General features: G+C 37.5%; 1 protein-coding gene across 1 annotated transcript in view; it reads left to right on the forward strand.

Moving 5' to 3' along the window:
• Positions 1-17,965, forward strand: part of ube2f (ubiquitin-conjugating enzyme E2F (putative)) — a 32,538-nt gene extending 14,573 nt beyond the window's left edge. Inside the window, exons 7-10 of the mRNA XM_017420630.3 lie at positions 201-258; positions 2,989-3,021; positions 4,186-4,248; positions 16,860-17,965. Coding sequence (XP_017276119.1) covers positions 201-258; positions 2,989-3,021; positions 4,186-4,248; positions 16,860-16,910 — 205 coding nt within the window. The 3' untranslated portion in view covers positions 16,911-17,965. The remainder of the gene's footprint in view (positions 1-200; positions 259-2,988; positions 3,022-4,185; positions 4,249-16,859) is intronic.
• The last annotated feature ends 8,535 nt before the right edge of the window (positions 17,966-26,500 follow it).

A 26,500-nucleotide genomic window follows, 5' to 3' on the forward strand; every position in this document is an offset into this window, starting at 1 on the left:
GGCTCTTTGTTTAAGCACTTACTGCTATGCTGGTGAGTAATAGAAGCCATGTTAACAACTCTTAAAGTGCAAGAGTGGGAAACAGACTTATAAATAGGCATTAGGAGATACAGTCAGACAAAGAGTAGCCACAAAGTGTCTTAGGATATGTGCAACTTTAAAATAATTGTACCCGTCTTGTTTTTTTTTTTCCCTTGCAGCTTATTGAGAGAACATTCAATTGACGGCACGGGCTGGGCACCAACCAGAACGTTAAAGGTAATTAAAATGCATTTATTTGTGTCTTTGTATAAGTTAATGTAATCTTATTAAATAATTGTTTTAGATGTCAAACATTCAGGAAGAAAAAATAACCTATAAAATAGCTTCTATTTTACAGCAGTCCAACGTCAATAATGTGGATGGTTTTGTATTTTTCTTTAAGCTCCAGTTGCAGACCAGCTTTTATGAAGATTCAGATTCAAAACCATTTTATATAGCTGGCTAAACAAAATAAAAACAGAGCCAAGGAAAAAGGTATCTATAGTAGATTTTCAGGGATCCATGACATGGTAATCCTAACAAATTAAATCAATGGATGAAAGATGAAATGTTTTCAATGTGTCCCATGAGTCCGTTTGTTAGGATTAACAAAGGGGGGAAAAGAACTCAAAGTTAAAGAAACAATAATATTCTGCCATTTTTGTCATTGGTTGCAAGTGTGATGATGATTAAATAAACGCTGACCTTTGGAATATGATATTAGTTCACTTTGGCATTACGTGGTTGCTTTTTTTAGTGAATTTTCTCAGACAAAGGATTAGTTACTGAGCAAATTGTCGATACTAAGAATAAAGTCTTGCATGAATCATGTTTTCTTGACATTTGCTCCTGAGACCCAGTCACACTCGTAAAGTGTGCAATAATAAAGGCTGCATTTCTAATTTCTGTATCTCATAATGAAGTTCTTTCTTATCTGGAGGAGCAGAAACAAATGTGCTGTTTGAGTTTGAGAGCCCAGTTTTTTGCAGCCATGCCCACAAAGTCTCAGAGCTTTTATTAGTTGAAGGGTTTTTTAATTGTGATATTGTAGATATTCAAGAATATGGAAGATAAAATGGTGACACTTCATGACTCGAGACCTTTCTTATCATCAGACACTGTTTTACTCAGCTAAACTTCTAATGTTCAAGAAATACTGAATAGGGTGAATAAAATTTTATTATTCTCTCCGGATATAATAATAAAAAAGTTGTGTAAAGTAAACTTCACAATGAAAAGCTTTTCCATACAAAGGTGTGCCTTGACTTTTCAAGATTTACCCTTCACTGAGTTACGCTCTCCTGCGCCAGCTGTTAAAGAGTGGTTACTGAAGTTTAAACCAAGGGCGTTCTCTTCTATCCTCATTGAAAATTTGACTAAAATTGCATCTGATAGACACCTCAGCCTTTAAAAGAAATATTATAAGAAGAAGGAGCTCAGCCCTCCATGTTAAAGCTGGCTGTTATTCTCTGCAGAGACATAAGACGAGATCAACATTCTTCTCAGTACCTGCACCACGTTTATTTCTTTGGATACAAAGGTTTCTGGCAATCCTTGATATTATTTGTTTTTTTGTTTTTTTTTTACGTAAAAATGCCACAAATTCAAAAGTGAAAGTTTCTGCTTTTGTTAAGTTGTAAGTTTGGACAAAGCAATCGTCTTGAAGTCTCGCTTTAGCTGCTATGAAGCTCTTTGTTTAAACATGATGAAATAAAGCTTGAACTGATTTAGCCATCATGCTAATATTGTTTGTGTAGCAGCTGCTGTGTATCGTGTCGAACTGTGATGGAAATGTAAGGATTTGTTGTGTTGGTTTGGCTGTTCCGTCTCTCTCCTATCTGTTTGTTTTTGTTTGTTTGTTTGTCTGGAAAAGTGCTCCTTGTTTGCTTAAAAGTAGGTGTGGACGTTGTCATGTGCGTGAAAGTGGTTGAGCTCGAATTCATGTGCGTCACCAAGTGTCACCTCGAGCGCACAACAATATGTGAGAAAAACAAAGTGCAAAAGCTCCAAATCAGAAAGGGCTGTGGTGAGTGGGCGATGCTGTCCCTGTTCTCTGGGCACCACTCTTCCCTACTCCAACCCACGCATCAAATACCGTTACTGTAGTCACTTTTGGTTGAAACTTTTTTTTTTACCATCCTCTTTTAAGCACACGTATTCTGCTTATACAATTTATTCTGGACTCAGTCTGTTTTTCTGCTTGAATTTTCTGTAAAAAAAAAAGCTCTTCCACCGTCAGAGAACCTTTGAATTGGATTAAGGAGCTTTTACAGACAAAGTGGTGTAAAAGATGGAGCTTTTTAACAGTAAAATATAATATAATATTGTGCACTTTCTAGGTTTTTGGAAAGTTTTTCTGGTTGAAGTTTTTTATTTACACAAGGTATATGCAAATGTGACTTTAGGCAGACATTACAGTTTAAATGAGTTTAAATATTGGTGTTAGTTGATGATGGGAAATGTGAAGAGATTTTCTCAGCTGGCATTAAATGGAGAAGTTTAAATGATGTGATGACTTCATAATGAGGCTCCTGTGGGGGGCTGCAGTAATGTTTTTATGTTCCTTCTCGTTGTATTTGATTGCTTTTTGGAGATGATTGCTGAGTGGGAAGTGTGGATAATTATCAAAAGCCTTGTGTTCAAGAGATAACACACATCTCCCTCTTCTCCAATAAAAAAAGAAGTATAATCTGCAGAAATGGTCCAGAGCCAGCGGTAGATTGTAGTTTTCTGCTTTACTGCAGCTTGTTCTCTCATTAACCTGATATCGAACATGATCTCTGATTTGGTAACGTCTGGTAAAAATCAGACACAACAGCATGTTTACAGATTATTTTTCTCTTTACATTTGCTTCTTTTAAACATATTCAAGTTAAACCTCCTTCACATGCATTTAACAGTGAATGGGGAATGTTATTAGAATACAAATTTGGTTCATCAGTATTTATATATTTGTCTTTTTTCCAGGATGTGGTCTGGGGATTGAACTCCTTGTTTACTGTAAGTTGATCTTACTTTTATATTGAACACTATAGCTTTCTTTGGAGAATATATTTCACATGATGTTTTCCTTTGAGTGCCTAAATTTGTCTTTAATCCTGATTTTTAACTTTAAATCTACCACCAAATATTAAACACTAAACAGAAGGACCAATAAATGCCTTCATTTCACTAAGTGTGATTTCCTTAGTGGTAGAAAACTTCCATTACTCCAAAGTAAGGTATCTGGACAAGTACATGTATGCAAAAACAAAACGCTGCTCATTGTGTGTAGATTGCAAACAATATTAGTCCAGACTCAGATATGTATAAACAAGGTTTGTGCTAATTCCTTTTTATAGCTGTAATGAGACCATAATGTTTCACTTGGGGAAATCATCTTTCTTGTTATGAAGAACACTTTGATGTAATTGGGAGATTGAATCAAGAAAATCAGATTGCTCAACATGTGACGATGCAAGGCCAGTGTCTCATACAGCCGTTATATGTTTCTCAGTAAATATTAAGTAAATTGTAAGTTAAAGAGGTAAAACTAATAACAAACCATGATATGATAATGCATTTTGAAATAAATCCTAATAAAGCAAGAATTTAAATGCAAACATACAAACTACGCTTGAAACAAATGTCAAGTAAACAATAGAAAAATTGAATGCTGAATTTTCTACTAATTGTAAGCTTGTATATGCCTTCCATTGATGCTATTCTGATGATATTTGCTCTTATCTTGAGGACAGCGCTGTGTTTACAGCGATAATAGCGGCATACATGGTCATGGCCTAAATCTCCCCACTTAATCACTAAATAACGTCTCAGGCCGTCCTCCTTTTATATCTCTAACAACACACTCGCCTCTCCCGTTGTTGTGTGGCATCTCTAAGGCAACTGTGTAATTAAACCGTTTTGTTTGTCGCAGTGACAGAAGCCAGGGTGACATTGCACACAGTAAATGGTGCTGAAGTGGGCTGGATTTCCCACAGCAGCTTTCCTTAATTAACAACATTTGACCCATAGATTGAAGAATAGAACTCTGAAAGTTTTCCTGTGAAATGACAGAGCATATGAGAGGCTCTGGGTATAAATAGTCAAGTATTTCTGCATTTTTCCGAGGTTGTTTTGTGTACTTTTACTTCTCCTTTTTATTACATTTCTCCTCCTTTGCAGGACCTGTTGAACTTCGATGATCCACTGAACATTGATGCAGCAGAACATCACCTGAGAGACAAGGTGAGGAACATTCACGAGGATTATAGTTTGATTTTTCTTTTCTTTTAATCATCAGATTTAGAGTAGCCACAAGCAGTGACTATAGACTTTGACATGCATATAATTCACTCATAAATCTTCTCCATTAGTGTCCCAGAAGTGCTTGTAGTTCAGCTAATCGTTTTAATATCCAGGCCACTTTGGATATCCTGCATGGAAATCTATTTGAACCACATTTTGTGCTGCAGCTTTCAGTAATGCGCTGTGGGATCTTCTTGCTTTAGTAGGTGGAGTAATGTGGTAAAAGAGAGTGCTTTAGTCTGGTATAGTGGGCTGAAGCAGCCTTTCTGGGAGCGCAGCGCCTGTAACAGTGTACTCCAAAGCTGTAGTCACAGAAAAGGTATTCAGAAAGGTACTTAGTCATATACAGCTACTAAATTTAGTATCTCTACAGTAGAAGCCAGGATCCACAAATCAGCACATTAAAGCAGATCTCTGAATCTTACACCCTTCACTGCTACCACCTTAGTGGTGTTTTAGTGTATTCTGAGTTCTTCAAGTTGCACATTTTTCTGTTTAATTAAATTCTTTGCCTTCCACTCTGTCATGGTAACAATAAATTAGGTCATCGGGTGTCTTAATATTTATGTACATATGTACTATTGCAGACTGTGCACACAAGAGTTTAAATTACAGTCCAAAAGATAACAGGCCTGAAGGTTTTTCTACTGTTTTTGCTTATAGAAAATAAAGACTTTTTTACTTCAGTCAGGTCTTACAAAGCACTTTACTGTGGGTTTTTCCACACATTCCTAAAGTACTTTCTGTGATATATTTACACTATATTTGTTGTTTTCTGTTTTTAATCATACACCAATAAATATGTCAGTGAGTGGAGGTGGAAGAGCGACATGTTACCCCAGGAGATGACCACCTCCCCACTGGGCTAAAACCACCTCCTTTCTGCAAACACTGAACATTAATACCAACGTCTTTTCTATTACACCGGCAGCTTGTTAACATGAGGAAGACCTGGTTCTTATCGGCTCACAAACTTAGCTTCAGAAGCCCAGCAGTCAGATTTAGGCTAAAATCAGATCATGTAGCATCAGAATAATCCAATTTTTACAACAGAAAGGTTGAAAAAGAAGACAAAATAAGGCATCTTGACTGAAATAATGTGACGTATCTGTTGTGTCTGATGTGAGGGAAAGATTAGGTTATACAGATGAAAATAAGTTAAGTGATTCGTGATGTGCTTCTACAAGCTATTGTTGAGTTACTCCGTTTTTCATCACTACTTCTGCATTTGGCTTAGGTTTTGTTCAATAAATAATGACATAATTTAATATGTTGTGTTGATGTTTTATTATCCAAGGTTGTATTTAAGTTAATTTCAGACCTAATGTCTATGTTATTTATCAGTTCAGTAACTGCACTGATTACTCACAAGCATTATTATTGCAAAGTGTTCAGTGTCATCTTTTACTTTCATATTAATCTCTCCGCATTTCTTAGTCATCACCTTTTTTTTTTAATCCATCCATGCTGCTGTGAAATCATTACATTTTCCACACCATGAGAGCAAGGAGAAATGTTCATCCTGTTCACAATTCAATTATAAACTCCCAGGGCACCACAGGTTACTGGCATCACTGTAGCCGAACAGTTAATGACACTGGACGGTGGAGCAGCTTGTTCCAGCAGGAGGTTCAGAACGACTTCAGTGCAATCTGCACCGGAGCAGAGAGCATCTGATCAGCCAGCAAACATGTGCTGCAGCGTCCCGCCCCACGCTGGGCAGTGTCACCACTTAACTTGGAATTTCATTGCTGTTCTCTACAATGTTGCTGCTAGAAAAGCTGCAATGATTGGACTGACACAAAGGAAATTTTATCCTGTTTTGGCAGGATGTGAAACCCTAAATTTTGGGCGTGAGTTTGTTGAATTTACATCTTCAGTATAAAAGCTAAAAACGTCTAAAACTGAAACATGAAAACAAACCTCTCTACTTGCGGCAAGCATTACGTAAATCTATTTTCAGTAACTTTTAGTTCTACTTCACCGTTCTGTTGTACTTTTCTAAAGTCACAACAACTGAAAACACAAAGTTGTCCAAGCGTGACCCTCTCCCGCTGAGTCACAGCTTGCCATAATCAACTTCAGCAGTGAGTGGATGGAGGTGTGGGAGGGTGTGTGCAGCACACGGCCATGCTGGTTTATGTAGATGTGTTTGCTTGTGTGTGTTGAGGCTTTTAAAGTGGTGCTTCTCCCGTAGCTGCTCTCTGAATACATTAGCTGGTTAAAGTGGCTGAAAGGAAGCATTCTCATGGGATGAATATAGTGTGTAGTTTGTCGGTGATTGTAGATTTGTTCTGTTGTGCTTATTGTGAGTGCGAGGGAGTTTTTATGGACACACATTCAGGCATTTGTGGAACAAACACTTTAAAGATTACAATAAATGTTTTTGAAAGAGAGTAGAAAAATGTACTACATTTCCATATTTTTTATTCTAAACAGTAACTGCATGAAGTGTTTTATTCTTTCTGAACAATGAATCATGCAGTATAATATATAATCTTTGAAACAATCACACCCTTTGACATTTGAAGTCCTTAGCAGAGATTCTGTAAATACTAATTACCTCCTTTTTTTAGCTGAAGTTGTGATGTAAGCAGTGTATTATCAGTGTATGACTTTTTGGAGCAGTTATGGCTCAACAGCAAAACATTTCTTCCTCCTTTTTGAGTTTCAGTCCCCAGATGACAGCCCTGCAGCAGCCTACCAACCTTTGTTTACGAATAGTGGGGGGTTTAGAAAAAAAAAATGTGACAAATGGGTAAATATACGATGGATATGCTTGTATATATAGTCTGCACTGCACCATGAAATAAATAAACTATACCAAGAACAAGGATCTATTGAAAAGTCAACTGCAGGAAACAAGAAATTGCCACAGTTACTATTTATTCCTTATTTCCTCTGCGCTCTAAAATCTCCCACGAGCTCCTGTACCTTTTGTTTATGTTTTTTTTTTCTACACGTACATCAGCGAGGAGAGTTTTTACATTCACCGTCTCCTGTACCGAATTCCCTGTGGTTTTCCTTCAGCTGCGCTCTCTGTCTGAATCTAAACAAGTCCACAGAAGCTTAATTGCCCGTACGCTGCTGCACTCACCCAAACTCACAGGAGGGAAAGTACCTTCACCAAGACAGCCCTGCGGAGCAGTCTGCATTTTCTGTTGGCATGAAAATATCTTTTTTTATAGTTACCTACTCTTTGCATCGCAAGTGGGCACCAAACAGCGTCAGCGTCAGCTCAGGAGTTACTGCGTGTTTGTGAATGCCTTATTTTTTGATCAGTTGACATACTTGTAGGTAAAATATATATATAAACACAAAACCTTTTAACTTTTTACTTAACTGATGTTGTCAGTACAGTGATTTTAGCCCTCATTGCTACGTAAACATATACTTTATATCATTAATCAAATGCTGATGCTTTTAACAACTGAACGACTGAGAAGCAGATGGTTCAGAAGTATCATACTCCCGTATGCAAAGTACTGCTGCATACATAACAAGGGCTGTGAGAACCTAATGTCGTATACCATGATGCCATTTTAACCATCTGTTTACTTTCTAAAGTCACAGAATGACACCTTGGAGAGTCTAGTTCATATACACCACAGTCCCCCTCTGCATGATGAACTGTGTGAAACTCCACTAATTGCATTGATCATTTGATGAGACCACCTGCCTTTGTGTCTCTGAGGCCCACCCCACTACTTTCCTCAGGTATCTCTAGTGGCTTAGCCTCATTGGTCAATAGTCATTCATGTCAAGCACACACACACACACACACTCCACTTACAGCATCCTGACTGGAGCTCAGTTCTCCGTATCAACTTTCTGTCTACAAACAGTGATCGCTGTGGTGCTGTAGGCTCTCATTAGAGCAGACCAAGGCCATTCTTGTTGTTCTTAGTGTGTAAACAAAAACAGTGCACATTGATTACAAATCCAGTCTTTTTTAACATTACAACACTTTGTAACACAAAGATTTTTTTAGTATCTAGTCAAGCTTCGGTAAATTGTTTTAAAATATACAAACGGCTTGTATTCAAGGAGCGAGATGATGAGGATAGACTAAAATGAGAGCTGATGCATTATTGGTGTCTGAACCTTTCAGTATTATAGTTGTTTTTAACCTTTTTATTAATCTTTTTTTGTTACAGCAGGAATTCAGTTATGTTCTGAGATGCTTAGGTGTATTAATGATGTTAAGGATGGTTGTCACTTCATAGGTCAGGGATCAGCTCTATGGGTTTTAAGGTCACAATGTTGTTTTCAGGGCTAATTTTAGTCCTTTCTGCTGCTTTCAGCTAATTTCAGCTTTTGTTCTTTTACCTTATCCAAATCGTCTCTATAAATCAGCTTTTAGGTTTCACTTTCTTCTTCTTCATTAAGCTTCAAAAATCTTTCAACTACTAATGAATAAAACTTCAGCTGTTCAGATTCAACTCAACAATTCAGCACTTCTTCAGCAGCTTTCAGCAAAAAGCATTCACACTGCCTTTTGGAAATGTAACTTCTCCAGTTATATTTGTTGTTAGACAAAACATTTTTAATGAAATCATAGATACAGGCCGTGAACTGACTGTGACAAAAACATTTACAGTATTTTGAAAAGCAAACTAAAACATTTCATATCAGAGCAGAATGAAGATGTAGGAGAGATGAGTCTTTCTCTACTGTGAATGGTATCATCCAGGTGGAATTAAAGTCAACTGTTTAGGTTTATTCAGTAGTTTTTTAATGTTACGGCTGATCACCTCATTTCACGTAGTGTCAGTTTTTTAAAGTTGCATCTAGAAGAAAGTAAACAGCAACAATAAACACGCTGCTGATTTTTGTAGCAAAAATTATACTTTCTTCATTTTGAAAGGAATAGATGACATCTGGCAAACGTCAAATTTGTTAAACCAGCAGGCATCACTGAGAAAAAGTCTGGTCCCGTAGGAGTGCCAGGCTCTGTCAGTGTGGGGAAAAGATACACCTATTGAGATTTGACAGGATTGGGCGTAAACAGTCTGATTTCCTGCTGCGGCACGACAACTCTCACTCCATCTGCTGTATTCCACTCAATGCAAACATTTGCCAAAACGTGTTTGGATAGTTGAACAGCCTTAGGTCCAAGTAGATTTCAGTTCTTATCTTCCTGACCTAAATCCTCCCGTTCTGCACCTTTTTCACTCTTTGGGCTTGACTGCTGTATTTAGCTGAATGTAGAGGTGCAGAGGTGGACTAAATGCTGGCAGAAGCATAATGTTAGTATACTTCAGTAAAGAAAAGGATTGAAAAATAGCAAACAAATTTTAAAGGGACTTCTGGTTTCTATTTCCTATTTTTATTGCTGTACCAATTGCAGTCATGTGTGACTATTTGCTTCATTTTTTTCTTTCTCTCTAATAAACTATTGTGCAATGTGGCATTAAGAAAACAGAGCAGCATGTTTGATTTCTGTATCCAGCAGCTTGTTAGCTTTAATTGTATCAGGCGTAGATAATTAGAGCTGCTTTATTTCTTTTGATTTTATGTGTTATTTATACACAGATGTAAAAATTATAAATCTGTTTACACAAAGTAATCTGACCACTTCTTTACTAAAGTCACCACTCAACACTGGTAGTAGCTGGAATAAATGAAAGTAACATTTCTTGAAGACATGCATATAGCCTGCTGCCTTTCATGTGAACGTTTTCAGCAGATATCTCGTTGTATGTTGTGGTAGTAGCTGAGAGTCACCCCCAACAAGTTTTACTTCAATATCTGTAAAACTGACTGTGTCTAAGCCCTTTGTGTTTGCTCAGGGTTGATCAGCTGTGGTTGCCATCTTGAATTGGGAAGTTAATCAAAAGCTAATCAGTTGTAGATGTGCATCCAGTGATTACTTTCTAATTTTCATTCAAACCATTTTTAATACAGTTTATTTATATTGCACCGATTCACAACAAATGTTGTCTCAGGGCACTGACCTCCATTAAAATCTGCCCTCTGGTTCATGTCATATTTTGCTAACAGACAAACAAGCAAAAACACACAAGCACAGTCAAATACTTCTCAGTACAGAGTTTACTGCAGTGTTGGCAGTCTGTTAACCTTAGACAGCCTGTGGCTTATCTTATTTTATTTTTTTTAATGTTTTTTAACATTTTTTGAAGCAACCAGTTGTATCCATAGAGTCTAATTTGCCTCCCAGTGATGTCAGTCCATATTTAAGTACCTGTACAGATCACTGGAGGAGAAGAGTCTTAATTGCCTTCTGTTAGTGAAAAAGTGCCAAAAAAAAAAAAAAAAAAGCTTATAAAGTTTTTAATCAATTCCTTTGTTTACTTGGAGTATTCGGTCCAATAAATGTCAAAGTAATTTGCAGCCTCAGCCAGTTTTCTACTGCAAGAGAGAAACTGGGAACAAAGCAAAGATGAATGTATTGTCTATGTGATGACATTAATGGGCTTGTTTCCCTGATCCTTTTCTTAATCACATTTGTTTGAAATCTTAATTAGCTAATGTCTTTCAGAGATATTTGTTTTAACCGGCTGAGAAATGTTTTTGCTTGAATATTCTAATCATTGTTGGGCATCCTAATGGAGCACTCAAACACAGTTTCTGAGTGCCTTGTCATTTTGATGGCTTATCTCATGAGCTTTATGTGAGAAGGCCCAATTATGTCAAGAGCTTCAGCTTTGACATTTTCGCTTTCTCTCTGGTGGTGTCAGCGCATCTTGCCAACTATTTCAGAGGAGGAAAGTAAAGGTTGCCTAATGTCATACTTTGTTTTTGAGAAAAAACAAAATTAAAAAGCAATACACAAAGGTTTACAGAAGCTGAGTTGATGAATTGTTGCAGACAGACAGCCTGGTGGGTCAACACCTTCTACTATAAATGGCAGTTCCACTAAGGCAGACAAAGTTTGTGCACAATTGTCTTTTCCCCCCAAACATGGTGTTAGTATGTGAACTTTAAATAGTCTAATTAGAAGCTTTAGATATACATTTACAAAGGTTTCTAAGGGTAGAATGTTGTAGAAATTTGTAGATGCATTGTTTTCAAGAGTAGCTGTATCTTTACTTATTAAGCCAGTGACTTTTATTCATGTAGTGAGGCTGAACTGGAAAAGGTTCATCAGAACTTCTGATTTTTAGATCATTTAAGCATTTTACATCCAGTCGTATGTCCCTTAGTAACAAACTAAAATAGCTGATTGACTGAGACGCTGATTCTCCACCAAAGCCCTGTCACGCTGCTCTCAGTGCTGCACTTTCACCATTAAAATATGTGGTCTATAGAGGAATGATCTCTCAGCTGAAGGACGACAAATCCACCGTCCCTCTGTGGATAGATCCTCAAACGGCTGTCAGAGCAGCTGGAGTTTTTGTCCCTGGCAAGCTTTCAATTTTTACTGTTTCCTGACAAGCACACCATGCCTTAAAAAAAAACTGTATGTTGTTGTTTTTCCCCTCTCCTTCGTGTTTTTACTCACGTTCTCAGTTTCTCACTTGTACCCCAGTGACCACACAGAAGCCTTAGCAGCGACTGCCTGCGTGACTAACTGACCGCTGGAAGCGACACAGAAATCAGTACATTCACGTCAGCGCTGCAGAGTTGGATGTGAAATTTTGTGTTTGGGAAAACAGCCCTGAACAGGGACACAGCAGCGATTAACGGTCTGGACCCCTGGGGTGATGGATGAGTAAATGTAGATAATGAGAACGAAACATGAATAGACGAGGGAGGTTTGGGAAGGGGTCATGATCTGATGGTGCAAATTACTGAAGCAGAGTGTGATATCTTTACAAAATTCATACAGTTTAGTGCTGGGGTACAAAGATGAATTCATTTAGTCACAAGTAAATGGTAATTTGGTAATGTTGTGTTTTCTTTGCATCTTTTTAGAGTTCCCTGCTAAACTTCTTTAATTTTTTCTTCTTTTTTCACGCTGGTTTGGATGCTGCACTGCATCAGTGATTCCTTCTTGTTATTTTGCAATTTTTTACCATCTGTTATGATGAGTTACCAAGTCGAGTTGCTTACAGGCAGTAGCAGCTCATTGAGCTTCCTGAAACCCAAATAATTCCTAGAATAAAACTTAAAATCTCTGACAAGCAAAAAAAAAAGAAAAGAAAGTAGAAAATCATAACCAAACAGAGCATTCTCAGTTTCAACATATTTTTTTTTTAAATTGTTTTTAAAAAATTGGACGTTCTGGGCAAAATAAATGGATGGCATTACCACTTTGGAGGATATTCCTGCTTTGCTGACAAAGTGGTAGTATTAGAAAAGCAATATAGGTTTTTGGGACTTTGCTGAGTAGCATATTTTGTTCTCACAGTGCCTCTGCAGACACAAACTGCAGACAGAGCAGGAAGAGTAAAAGAAGAGGAATTGCTTTGCCGGTTAACAACAGATGGTTTAATCCTGAAGACGTTCCTGTGATGAAGGGTCTCTGTACTCCAACAGAAAACTGTTAGCTAGGAGTTGCCGTTGGCGTTCATAATTCAGAGAATTGTCTGACTGAATTCAGAGTATTTGTGACCAGCAACCAGTGTGGCGTCCTTTGTGTGTCCAGTTTTGTCCAGAAATGATGGCCTGAATTTATGTACCAATTTTTTGTGAAACTGTGTAAATGTGATGAGTCCTAACATCACTGCTTTGTTTTTACGATCGAAGCTTCTCATTTACTTCCAGACCCACTCAATCACAGCAGCTGCAGCAGAGCTCTTTCTTTCCACTGCATCTTGAACAGAACATAAGGAGCCACATTTCTTTATGTATTTTTATTTAATTAGAAGCAATTCATTTAGTATGCACAGAAAAACATATTGCAGGGCTCATAAGTGAAATTGGCTGTGTAATGGCCTATGAGCTGGAAGCAATAGCTTTAGTGTGTGTTTTTTTTTCACATTAGAAGGTCAGAAACTAAGAGCAGCTGAAAATTCCCAAGATCCCCTGCAAAACATGCCAATTTTGCTTAGGTAAAAAAAAAAAAACCCTGAAAGTTCACTTTTCTTGTAATGTAGAGACTCATTAAGTCTGAAAGAACAAAGCGATCTTAAACTAAAGTTAAATGTCAGATTTCACCCTACCATCATTGACATTTTAACTGCAAGAAGCTTTCAAAGGAACCCGGGACTTTGGGTGGCCATTCCAGTCAGCTGGGGAGAGAGGGAACCGCTCAAACTGCAGCAGTCGTCACATCCTCAGAAACGAATCAAAGCACCCACAGTCCTTTAGAAGTGTGCGAGAGGAACAGGCCTTTAGTGTGTGAGGTTATTGTGTTATCATGGTCATCACTGTCCGAGCAACGTTTACGACATTCAGGTGATTCTGCTCATAGTTCACCTTAAATTAACTGACCCTACTGTTAATATATAAGTAAGTAAGCCCAAGTAACTTTTTGTATATGCTGTATAAAAGATTCCCCATTAACAAGAAGTTGTTGTAGTTTAAATTAACAATCCAAAATCTTCAGATCCAATCTGTCATTTCATCAGATATTTGGCTGAAAGGACGCAGACACAAGCAAGTAAATCCAGTAAAGAAGCCATAAAATAAAACAAGCTGTTCTGTAGATGAGGTTCGGCAGCAAGATGTCAAAGTAAGACAAAGCGTAGTGTTCAGGTGAAGAGCTCGCTGGGGCCAAATGTAACTGGGAGATATGGGTCAAGAGAGCTACAAAAAAAGAGTTGACAGGATAAATACATGCTACGTGGAGGAAATGATGACAAATATATCCAGAAGGAGCATGATCAAGTTCAAGGAAAGCGAGTTAGGAGGAGGAGATGGCCGACATGACCAAAGGGAATCCGACTGTGGAAATCTGAGTCTTTGTCAAGATAAGAGACCAAAATGTTGTTTAGCTTCTATTCTGTCAAAAAGAATAAGTAAAATGGTTAGTACTTGAAGAAGCTTTCAATCAGTGGAGAATCTGAGACCTTAAAAACAGATTTTTAAAATATAAAACAACACAAAGTATTGTCTGCTTTTCTCATCAAAGTAGAAACAAAGTATATTGACATTATCAGTTTACATTTTTTAGTTAAGATGGCTCTTTTTTATTTTGTAGTTTGATATTTCAGCCCTTGATAACTTTATTTTAGGGGTTTCAGAGGTTTTGTTTTTAGACTTTGAGCCTCTGCACAAACAAAGCCTGGAAAAAGACCCTTTTCCCCCTGGGATCATACTTGTTTAGTTCTCCTCAGTCCCTCATAATTATTTTATTTGATCTCATGGGCAGTTGAGCCAAGATTGCCAGTATGTGATATTTGAGTCATAAATTCAAATTAAGCAGGACATTTTAGGTTTGATTCTGGGAAACTGGGACAAATGTAAAATGAACCCTCAAACATATTGCATGTCTGAAATATTTCAGCATAATCTTTTATATTTCAAATTATCTACTTTTGGTGACAAATCCTTATTTGGAATTACTGGGGGGGGGGGACATAGAAAAAATGAAAAGATGACCAAAAAAAAAAACCTCAATAAAAATACAGAAATAGTCCCAACATCCAAGATGGAAAAACATTGAAGGCTGAAACAAAGCTTATAAATGCCCACCCGTCTCACCAATTACTTCTGCTATTTCTCATGAAAAAAAACAGAAGAAAAAATCCAAATAATCCTTTCTAAATACCCAGATAACAAGAACATCAGAAGCCATGATTCTGCTTTCTGTCTCACCTTGTTACATGTTTGCATCTTTGCAAAAATTGTAATTATTAAACACTAACAGCGCTGATTTTATTAAGTGTTTAAACTAACTTAATATTTTTAATTCCTATAATTCATCACTGTAACTATTCCACAAATTTACTAACTAAACCACTGTTTGACATTATCCCTTACTAAAAGCTTTTCAACATCAATTTTTCACCAAACTCATAAATGTTTTATTTTCAAACATTTGGATTCCACAAGTAATAGTGGATGTTCTACTTTTACATAACTTAGACTGTTTTAAAAGACTACAAAGTCCTGAAATCTTAAAGTATTTTATTTGAATAAATGTGTTGGGAATTAAAAACTAATTTTCCATGTAATGTATCCCCCTCTCAAATTTGTGCTCTGAATCCCACCTGCTTGGTCTCAGAGAAGTATTACTGCCAGGCCAGCAAAGTAGGAATGCAGAAATTTCTTTTCCTTCATTGCGTAGTTGTCATGAGGAGGATGCATCTGTGTACAAATGACTAATTTGTGATGTTAGTATGAGTCACATCACCTCAGATTAGTCCGGCTCTTTGGCTGCATGATATGTTTATGGATATCCAGCAGCTTAAGCTTCAGAATGTGTAAAATATAGAGTTGCATTGACAGTCATAGGACGTGTCATTCCTGTAGGGGCTTTGTTGATGTTTATTTGTAGAATAGCTCGTCAGCTTCAGGAAAAATACAACTGAAAGGAGGATATGTATATATTTTTTCATATATAGGAATAACAAGCCAAATCTATATGTATATATTTGATTAAATTCTGTGTAAATATGATTACAGTGACTTGCAAAAGTATTCATTCATTTGGTAATCGTTCCATTTTGTTTTGATACAACCTGAAATTTAATAGGAATTTTATTTTTAATTAAAAGCAATTATTCTCCAGAAATACTTCAGATTAATGAAGTGTTCAGTCTGGGCTTTGACTGGACTAATCTAGAACATTTAACTGGTTCTCCTTCCACCAGTGGATGTAGCTTCAGCAGTGACTTCAGGGTCATTGTCCTGCAGGAAGGTGGACCTCCATCCCAGTCTCAAATCTCTAGAAGTTTGAGACTGAGACTACTTTCTCAGTCCCTGCTGATGGAAAAACATCCCCACAGCATGATCCTACCACCACCATGCTTCACTGCATGATGAAAGGTGGTAGGTTTGCCTCAGACATGGAGTTATGCTTGATGGCCTATAAGTTAAACATTGGTCTCATCTGACCTCAGCACCTTCTTCTACTTGTTTGGGGAAGAAATTCCAAACCGTCAACCTTTTTTCTTTAACCCGTGGCCTTTTCCTGCCACTCGTTCATGGAGTCCAGCTCTGTGCAGCTTATAATGTGGTCCTCTGGACGGATCCTTCTGTCTCTGCAGAGGAGCTGGCCAGTTCCATCAGGGTTATCTTTGTTTTTTATGATTAATGCCCTCCTTCGCTGCTCAATGAGTTTTGGTGGACAATGCTCTCTTGGCAGGTTTCCTGTGGTGCCATCGTCTTTCCATTTCCTACTAATCGATTTAACGGAGCTCCAGTGAATGAAGATATGCGTGACCCCTGCTGGCAAAATGAGTCACAATGAGGAACTTTTAAATATTGTGTTCTTATTTTCAAATTATCAATCTCAAAAGTTTAAAATGTTATATTTTTAAATTAGTTAACACATCTTTTCCCCATTTAATTTCATTAATCTGAAGTAATTTTTGAGAATTACTGCTTTTAACCAAAATAAAAGTCCAATAAAGTTCCAGGTTGTTAGACAACAAAACAGAAAGATTTGAACGAGGGATGAATACTTTTGCACGGCGTTGTATACCTTTTTTCCATTTAACACTTCTCTCTTTTGTTTGCTTCCCCTCTTTTCCACTCAGGAGGATTTTCGGAATAAAGTTCAAGATTACATCAAGCACTATGCCAGATGATAGATGCATGGGCTACTGACGTGAGCCTGCACCAACCAACCAAACTGCTCCACCTTTGCCTCTGCTTATCTGGCCGACTCCACGCGTGAATCAGCAGCAGACTCTTTGACTTTTACTGCACCCCTCCTCCTGACAACGCAAACCTGCCTACCCCTCCTTTTTGTTCACCCAGTTGCAATAAACTTCACATTGCAGGAATGAAATCTAAAAAGAAAAAAAAAATCAAAATCAATGAATGGAACACAGGAAGGACTTGCAAAAGAAAAAATGCTTTAATTAGACTCTTCAGTTGAGTGTTACAGCAGCTACAATGTTTGTACATTGTGGCAACAAATGATGCCACCACAATAAGGTGACCACGAGCCTGTTGGAAATGAGCCACAGCAAAAGAAACGAGGAGTCTCATGATGTTTTACCGATGAAGACCAGAAGTGACACTTGGCTGTTTTACAAATATAAGGAATCAAAAGAAAGAATATGTTACTAATTCTCTGTTTTAGTGCCTGCATTGTTTGTGTCGCTTAAGAGAAAGTGCATGGGAGTTCACAAACTCGCACGGAAACAGGAACATGTCACATTTTGTTGTAAAAGATGAGCGCATCCATGCACCTATGTTTCTGATTCACCCACAGCCAAGGTAAAGAAGCCTGCAGCCCCATTGGACAGCATGAGAATGACCACATTGTCACATTTTGTTTCCATCACATGTATACACACACAGAAAAAACTACAAATTTTGAATGTTTTCAGCTCCACTGACATAACTTACTGCCATGAAAAACAAGAGCCAAATATTTTCTGTTCTCAGATTCATCTCTTGTCCTCACAGTTTGACTCTGCTCACCGTTTTTTATCTCTTTTTCACACACAATCACACACCATCTCCACCTTTAGTATGAAGAGTTTCAAACTAACTGCAATCCAAAAGTGCTTTGATACCTTATTGGCAAGTTGGCTCTGTACACTGAGTTAAAAATGATTCAATGATTACTTTAAAAAACTGAGTTAGGTTTAATTTTGCATCCATAAAAAAAATAAATGGTGATGGAATTTTACCCGTCTTTGTTTTTGCTCTCTACTTCCTCCAGGTTTAATCAAGAAGATATAATTGTGCAAGTGAACGTTTCATTTATTTACTTTTTTAATTTTTACAAAGAAATACTGGGTACAACTATCAGCAGCTGGTAAAGAGTAGATGGGTGAGTTTATTCGATCAAGAGAAGCAAAACTCCAAATAAATAATCCTGTTTGTAACTGTTGGATGAGCTCGAGTTTCATCCTGGTGGTGGGAGATGATGCGTCTGTGTGTGTACGTGTGTCTTTGTCTCGCTGTTAGCAAAATATCTTAAATATAAACTTCAGAAAGTAATCTCAAGTACATGCACAACTGAATAACTTTTGGAGTCAACAAAGATGGCCCCCCAAGCCTAGGATAGTGGCAGCAGCTAGCTGTAGCACTTCCTATAGGAATGTCATAATCTTTCTGTCAGAATACCCATCTAATGGAAAATTTGACTACAATGTAAAATGTTTATAAAATAGTTAGCATGAACCCCTGCGAAATCTCTAAGATTGGAGCTGTTTTAAAAAGGCTGGATCCGATTTGGGCTTAGAGGCCATTCAAAGAACCATCTACAACAGGTAAGATATTAACAGTTCATAACATTTCCACAGAACCCCAGTTCAGATCTGAACTATATACAGTCAGTCTTTCTTTGTGAATGAAAGCCATATAATTGTATTTCCCCCCTAAATTTCTATGTTCATTCAACAAATTAGGTTCTTGAGTGTACATTTAATAAAAACTAACCAAAAAAACCAAACATTAGAAATACATTTTGTTCGCCGTTTGTTATTATTCTGCTCTTTGCCAAGCTGGGAGGGAGGTGCATTCACGTGCACGGTCTTACACATGCATGTCCACAATGTCCCAGTCTTTGACTCCATCTCCCAGCTGTCAGCACATTCACGCAGTTGACTTGGCGGTGCAGATGTCTGTCAGTCACACACACAGCCACTCAGTGCATGTGGGGAAGGAGGAGACACAATCAAACTTTACACTTGCCCTATGGGTGCAGCATATTGCATTATCCTGGGTCTGCAGTGACAGCTGACAGCATCAGCTGGGTAATGAGATGGGGGAGCGCTATAAATCACATTTCTCCAGTTTTCTCCACTTTCTCTTCTCAACAAGAGTAAGATGCTTTGTTAAGCCTGAATGCAGCCTGAAATAAGTACTCACAATTGTCCTACAACACGTTTCCGTGCCTTTGAGAAGCGCTGGCGATGAGGTGAGTGAAAAAAATAACCAGAGGCTGCAGAAATTTTGTCCCTACAGAGTTTCTGGGAGCAGCACACCTGCCAGCCATATGTACGAGGGGATTGGTTGGTTTAAACGATGGGTCATTCATCACATAAATTAGCTCCAGCCAGCACTTTTGCAACTTAGGAGATGGTTTGATTGGTGGAAAATTTATGCAAAGGGGATTATGTCCACAATCTGTGCTTGCTGTGAAAGCAGCAAACTAATATTCAAACTAAATAAAAGTAGACTTATATTTTGAAAAGGTTTCCACAGAAGCTGAATCAGAGAATAATATCACTGTATTCTGTATGGTTGCTTCATCTGCAGAATGAGGTCTACCGTCTCGCTCCTTCAGATCACCTGTCAGAATCAGCCTACTCCTTTTTATTGTATGACTCATCTCCTTAGTCATATCCTGGTTCTGTCTTATAGGCCAATCAAATGGAAAAAGTGCAGAAATGCTCATTGTCACCTTCTCTATGATACTGTTCATATTTTTTCTGAAGCACTGAAAGGCAGACTGGAGCACTGGAACACAAGAAAAAAAATCTCATTTTTTGGCTGCGATGAGGCGTTTATAGATTCAGAATTCAGAGGGAAATCTGCAACTTAATGTCATAAAAATAACAGCACAGCTCAGTTTCTTTTTGAGTTTATTTTGGGGACACTCAGTTCACTTCATGCGCTCTCAGTCCTGTCCAGGATCCTCACTCTGGACTGGTACCACTTCTGTGGCATTTTAACCAAAACCAAAACCATTTTGTCCGTATTGCTTTAATGCTCTTTTAAATGAGACAATGAGTCTCAAGAGATTTTTTTTCTGTATAAACAAAGAAAAGAGAATGTTATATATTTGGTATTCTAAATAAAATCCCTGATATTTTTTCAAATCCAGCTGACTTAGACAAGCAAGTATACAAGAATCATTCTTTTTGTTTGCATTTTGTTCTTTTATTCATGTGCAAAAGCACTTTTTGTAGGTTTTATAATTTATTTGGCTCAGAATGCCAGATTGTGTGTTCTATTCTACACAAGAACAATGTCAAACTTAACTATAATCATTTTCAGGTTTGCTCATAAATTTTAATCACTTTATTGGGAAACAGAGACATCAGAATCCATTAAGAGGTCACTGCCACAAAATCCAACACCCAGCTGATATAAAACCTGCCTCCAGTTTTGCTCGATTTGGTCGATACCTGCTTTGAAGCTCGATACTGAGGAAAACTTTGAGCTCGAGAACTTCGGGGAAGATATAAGTTTTAAGATGTCCTGTCGGTGATGTGAAAAGAAGAACCTTGAACAAAGGTTCTTCTATTTTTTATGGAAAATATTCTGTTAAAATATATTTTTCTACATGTGTACTAGAGCTTAAAGGTAAGTGAGCTAACAAAATAAAAATTCAATAATGTTAGAGTTTGGCCTTGCTATCCTTTTCCATCTCCTTTTTTTACCCTCTGACTCACAAACACTTACTGTATCATCTTTCTTTATTTCCCTGAACAATCACAATGCTGGGATTCAGTTTTCAGATGTCAAACCCATTTATCAGAATACTGTAACTGCATCCAGTTTGATAGAACCTCTGGGCAGAGTAAAGGCTTACCACAGACTGATTAATTATGGATTTCCTCTTAAACAAAGCACACATTTTTTAAAGAAGTCTCCAAAGTTTCTCCTAACAATGAAGTGATTGTATTATTTTTGAAACAAATAAATAAAACACTTCTTTCAGTAGCAGAACAAATGTTTCCGTACAATATTATAACATTTCATATACACTGTGCCTGCCTGAAGCTAATATCCTCTAATATGTGTTTTTGCAGACCCTTGAAGTTTGTTTTTTTTACTATTAAGCATTATCCTTGCATAGTTTTAAAATGTTGCTACTTGCAGGATTTCCTCTGGTATTTCTGGTAATGTTATTTGTTAGGATGCCTGTGCATCTGCATGATAGAGCAGCTGATTGAGCCCTAAAGTAACAATTTAGTAAGCAATAAAAGCCTTAATTCTGATGAAATTAAAAGCAGATGTCTGTAATGTATGGCAGAAATCAAATGTAGAGTAAGGAGGGGAAAGTTTAAATGTTTTCTTTCCTTGAATATCACGGGCAATATAAGATCCCTGACAGCAAACAAACTGAGCTTCAAGAAATATTTAGACTGCATTGATATTTATTTCCCCAAGTTCTGACTGCAGACATATACTCTGGACTCCGACGCCTCCAAGGCTGTCAGGAAAGATGATTATGAATTTATTTTCAGAAATTCATGCACCAACAATATACCTTGCCTTTAGGGATTATTTCAGTCATCAGTTGTGTTTTAGGATGTGGCGTTGTGATTTTACAACAGCATACTGAGGCCAGATTCAGCAACTTTTGTTTAAATAAAATGAATTTCTTCACACGTTTGTATTATTTGTATCATTTCAGATGACAGATTAGAAAAAAGAATCCTGTTTAAAAATATGTACAGATGCATCATCGAGACATATAATAACTGGAGACAGGACAGAAACCCAGAAGTTGAAGCCACAAAGGACGAATACCTTCGAGTAGTTTGTTCCAGTACAATTTTTAAGTCCTTCTCCTCCATGTGAACAAATGAGACATTTATATCAAGGGTACAGACCCGTGTCAACATCAACCCATGGCTCCAAAAATACAACATGGCAGCTACCAAAAAAATGGACATTTTGGTTTCAAATCTGAACAACGGGAGCAGACAGAGACACTTTGTCTTTACTCATGTCAACAAGATGCACTAACAGTGTCAGCAGTGAGGTAAATTATATAAAATAAACTGTACCAGTGGTGGTGCACAAAAAACAGAGGAGACAGCGCCAAGTTGTTTTAGCCCTGAGGTGTCTTTGCTGACCTTCTTTTCCAAATTTGGGTCACTCTAACAAATCTGACAGGCAGAAAAAGTCTATGATAAAATTTGCAGCCGAAGTTTAATAATTTTGCTGCGAGCGCCGACACAGACAAACGCTGTCAGTACAGATTATTGGGAGCCTTTGCTTTACTCTATTTAGGAGTTTCATCAGTTACCAGACTGACACAAAATCCATGAAAGCCAAGAAAAGTTTGTTAAAATCCAAGTCGACTCCTCTCTTTGTTGCTGTACATAATTTCACGCTGTCAGTTTCTGTTTTAGCAGCACACACTGGTCTATAGTCACATATTAGGCTCTGAAGCTTTACAGCAGTTTTTGTGATTATGTTCTACTTGAGTTTGCACATCCATATCCAGATGTGTGTGTGTGTGTATGTGTGTGTGTTTGGTGAATGAACGGATGCACTTACACGTGTCTGTTTCTGCATCACAGTGTGTGTTTGAGAGTAAGTGCCTCTCTATTTCCTTTGTTCTGCTTCAAAAGCTGCCCACTCTGTTTCCAGCTGTAGGAGGCATTTCATTGTGCTGTGAGATTAACTTGGACGGCTGCAAACAATAATACATTTAGTCATGCCAACTTAAACAGAAACAATGACTGTATTGCTATGGTTAGATGAACCTTGTTGAATCAGAGCAACTTAAATGTCAGATCAGATAAACATGCATTTTTTTACGTCATCATTTTCCTGCAGGTTTACATCATGATCATCGATGCACACAGACTCCTCTGTCACTCACAAGTTCAGCTTTACTGTAGATTTTACTGCAAGATCTGGAAATGGAAGATTAAATCCCGAAAGCAGAAGATTAAATAACAATAAAGGTCAATTTAATTTTGTTTCTGTGGAACACAACAGGCAAACTTTTTTTGTTGTTTTAACATTCAAATATGTATGGTTTTGTGCACAATGTGCAGCATTTGTCATATTTAATATAGTCTGATCCACAGCCACAACAGAGTAACGCACACATCATCCAGCCAAACACAGCAGCATTTTATGCTCCAACATGTCAGGTTGTGATATTTAAACAAAGCTGGTTAGACTAACTTTCCTTGCCAAATTTGTTGAATGTAGGCAGTCCAGCACATTCTTTGAATTTCGTACATTTGAGTAAAGATTTATTCAGATGCTTATGTTTTTGTTTATGTCGCTACATGTGTGGATCAAAACTTTCAGAAAAAAATCACTGGATGTGCCTCTACAACTGATTATCCTTTTAGAGTCAACCCAATTCAAGATGGCGGCCACTGAAAAGCAACTTTAGCAACCACAGAAATGGTTATAACTCTGGCAATTTTACAGGCATTGACCTAAAATTTGGTGTGGTAGTTGCTGAAAGTATTTCCCAACACATACTTCAAGTGCTAACACATCGCATGAGATCTCACAATCTAGCTAGAGATTGTGCATAATGTCATTTACAAGATTTAACCAAAATGGCTTTAACTTTGTCATTTTTCATAAGATGACATTAGTTTAAACATGAACAAGAGTGGCTGATATGCATTTTTTCAAGGAATTCATTCAAGAAATGCTGGCCAGCTGTTTTTATTGAAAGCTGTAAAATAAAGCAGATATCAAATATCAGGCAACATGAATGTAAGGAAGACAAATCTTTGAATCCACAGGTGTCAGACATGAAGATTGATTTAGTACAGCTCTACACTGAGGAGACACCACTGTTTTGCTGTTCTCTAATGTGTTAACCTTCCAACTGCGGTTGATCCAGCTGTAAAATGCTTAATAGCTTTAGTTTAATCAATAATATTTTAAAAACAGTGCATTCACTTAATGCACCTACTGTAGAACAGTTCATGGATGAATTAAAATGTTTAAAAATGTCAAATGTGCCCCTGGTCTACCTTGTTATGCAAACTCCAGGAGAGTCAGATATATTTCTTCTGAGATTTTGTTGTCAACTCCAGCCTACACAAGTAACCTCATAAGCACCTGAGTTTTCAAGCATAACTTTCCTGCTAATTAGTTTTAAAAGCCAAAGTAATCTCAGTTGGTTCCTACAACTGCAGCTGTTCAAATTAACGAGAGAAAACAAATATAAAATACAGCGCTGGATAAATGTATTACCACTCTGGCTCTTTGCCTCCTCATGTTGTCGAAGTCATTATTCTGTTCCTTTCTGGAGGAGAACTTTATGAGGAACACTGCTAACACAGGAGACGTGTTTCTCTCAAATCCTAGAACAAAGTCAGCTTTATCCTAAGTCCTGGCTTTGTAAACCTAATATATGATTGCTCCATCAGGGATGTAAAAACTTTGTCATTAAGTATTTTCATGCAGTCAGCTGAACTGAAAACCAGTATTTTTGGGGACCGAACATTGTTGAACCTATATCTAACGAACTAAAACAACACTGGAACCATTCAGCATGGTGAGAACACGACTGCATCTGCTTCATGTTTTACTGGGATGGAGTCATCACTTTAGAACAGTAACAATCAGGTCTTATCAAGCCTGCAAGACATTTATCCACTGCTCCAGAGTTCAGTCTTTATGCTCCCAGGCAAACTGAACTTCTTTCACACCTCATTAACCTCACTAATAAGTCGGTTTCTCAAGGCTACACAGATGTTTAGTCCCAATATGTTGAGTGAAGTGGTCCACTGTGGATTTGTCTAATCTTGATTTCACAAAACATTTAAGTGATTTCTACTAAACATTTTCTCTTCTAACTACGTTTCTTCTTTGGAGAAAATTGTTTGCCGCTTTCCTTCCAGGTTTTAATAATTCATTGGATATTTATCCAATTTTAGTTTTCTTATTGATCCAGAATTGCAGTATTTCCAACACCACAATATGTCCTTAAGGCAGCGGTTCCCAGCCCTGGTCCTCGAGGAACACTATCCTGCATGTTTTCATTGTTTCCCTGCTCTTCAGCAGGTCTTTGATGTCTGCAGAAGCCTGTTAATCACTGATGCATTCAAATCAGGTGTGTCAGAGCAGGGAAACAACTAAAACATGCAGGATAGCGTTCCTTGAGGACCAGAATTGGGAATGACTGATTTAAGGAATGAACAGCTACAGTTAAATCATGTAGGGGGTAAATAACTTCACCTCTAAAACTTATTTACTCTGTAATACTCTTAACTCAACCTTTAATTATTGTTTTGTTAGGCAGTATATGATTTTTTTTGCTTCCATCTCAATCATCTGACTAATCCAGTTGCTGTCAAATTTTAAAGTATTTTTTTCTGAAAAAACTGTATTGTTGTACCTCACTATAAAGTAATACTTCTGATCCATGAACATCCATAAAAATAGGATTTAGTGGGGTCATGCTGCCAAAGGCTTCTCACATTTCTCCTCAGGCTTTTCACAACTTCACATTCATTAAATTAGACTTTGAGCCTGTCCTCTAAGTAAATTCTACTCCTTTTTTTGTGGTTATACAGCCTCTTATATTTCTGTCCACCCACCAGCACTCTTTCCTATGCATCCTCCAACTTCTCTTCCCCCGTCTCCAGAGACAGATGACTGTAATGCTTCACAGCGTAGACCGTGAGACTGCTCTGATGAAGCTGCTTAATGTGGTGAAAGGACAAAGTGGTGATGCGTGGTTCACAGCTGTGAACATGAAGACTTATGCACCCTTAAGTATAAGTCTGGTCATTTAGTTTTTAACCGTATATTTTGACAACATCATTTACCCAATTGTATATCGATCTGAAATCAGTTTACAATCAAACTTTTTGTTTTATTAATGGAGTAACAAAAAAGTTTTGACCACTTAATTTACTTTTTTTTTAGCAGTGCTTGTTAGGATTTTATCCCCCAGGCTGCCTGCTGGCAGATTGAAATGCTTTTTCAGGATCCACTGGGAGACTGTGAACAAGACAGAAATACACCGGAACCACATGGGAGAATGAGGAGCTGCATTCTGTGCATTGAAAATGGCATGTACTAACATTAGCAGCAAACATCTGTGAATGACATTATATTGCTACGTAAGGGGACATCGGGAGGAGGAGACTCTGACCTCAGCAGCTCACATATTTCACTTCCACCTTTTCTTTATGTCCTCTAACTTGGATTGGAGGAACTGTGGCTGCAGGAAGCTTTTAAATTAAAAAGCATTTCCTTTTAAGTTGTTGGCATTCCATAATTTAAATTACTGCTCTTCAAGACAGTTTTTTTCTACTATTGTTTGCAATCATAGTACAAAACTGATTACATAAATGTGTGGCACAAAATCCACTCCTGAGGTGATGGTTAGGATGTAATAATTACCTTTAAAGCTCATTTTCTTCTCTAGAATAAACTCTCATGTAAAAATAATACACATGTGAATGCACACCTTTTCTCATTTTGTCAGTGATGTCTTGGAAACATAACACAATTAATTTATATGAACATGACATTAATTTGTCCC

This window comes from Kryptolebias marmoratus, linkage group LG6, assembly GCF_001649575.2.
Source record: "Kryptolebias marmoratus isolate JLee-2015 linkage group LG6, ASM164957v2, whole genome shotgun sequence".
Lineage (NCBI taxonomy): Eukaryota > Metazoa > Chordata > Actinopteri > Cyprinodontiformes > Rivulidae > Kryptolebias > Kryptolebias marmoratus.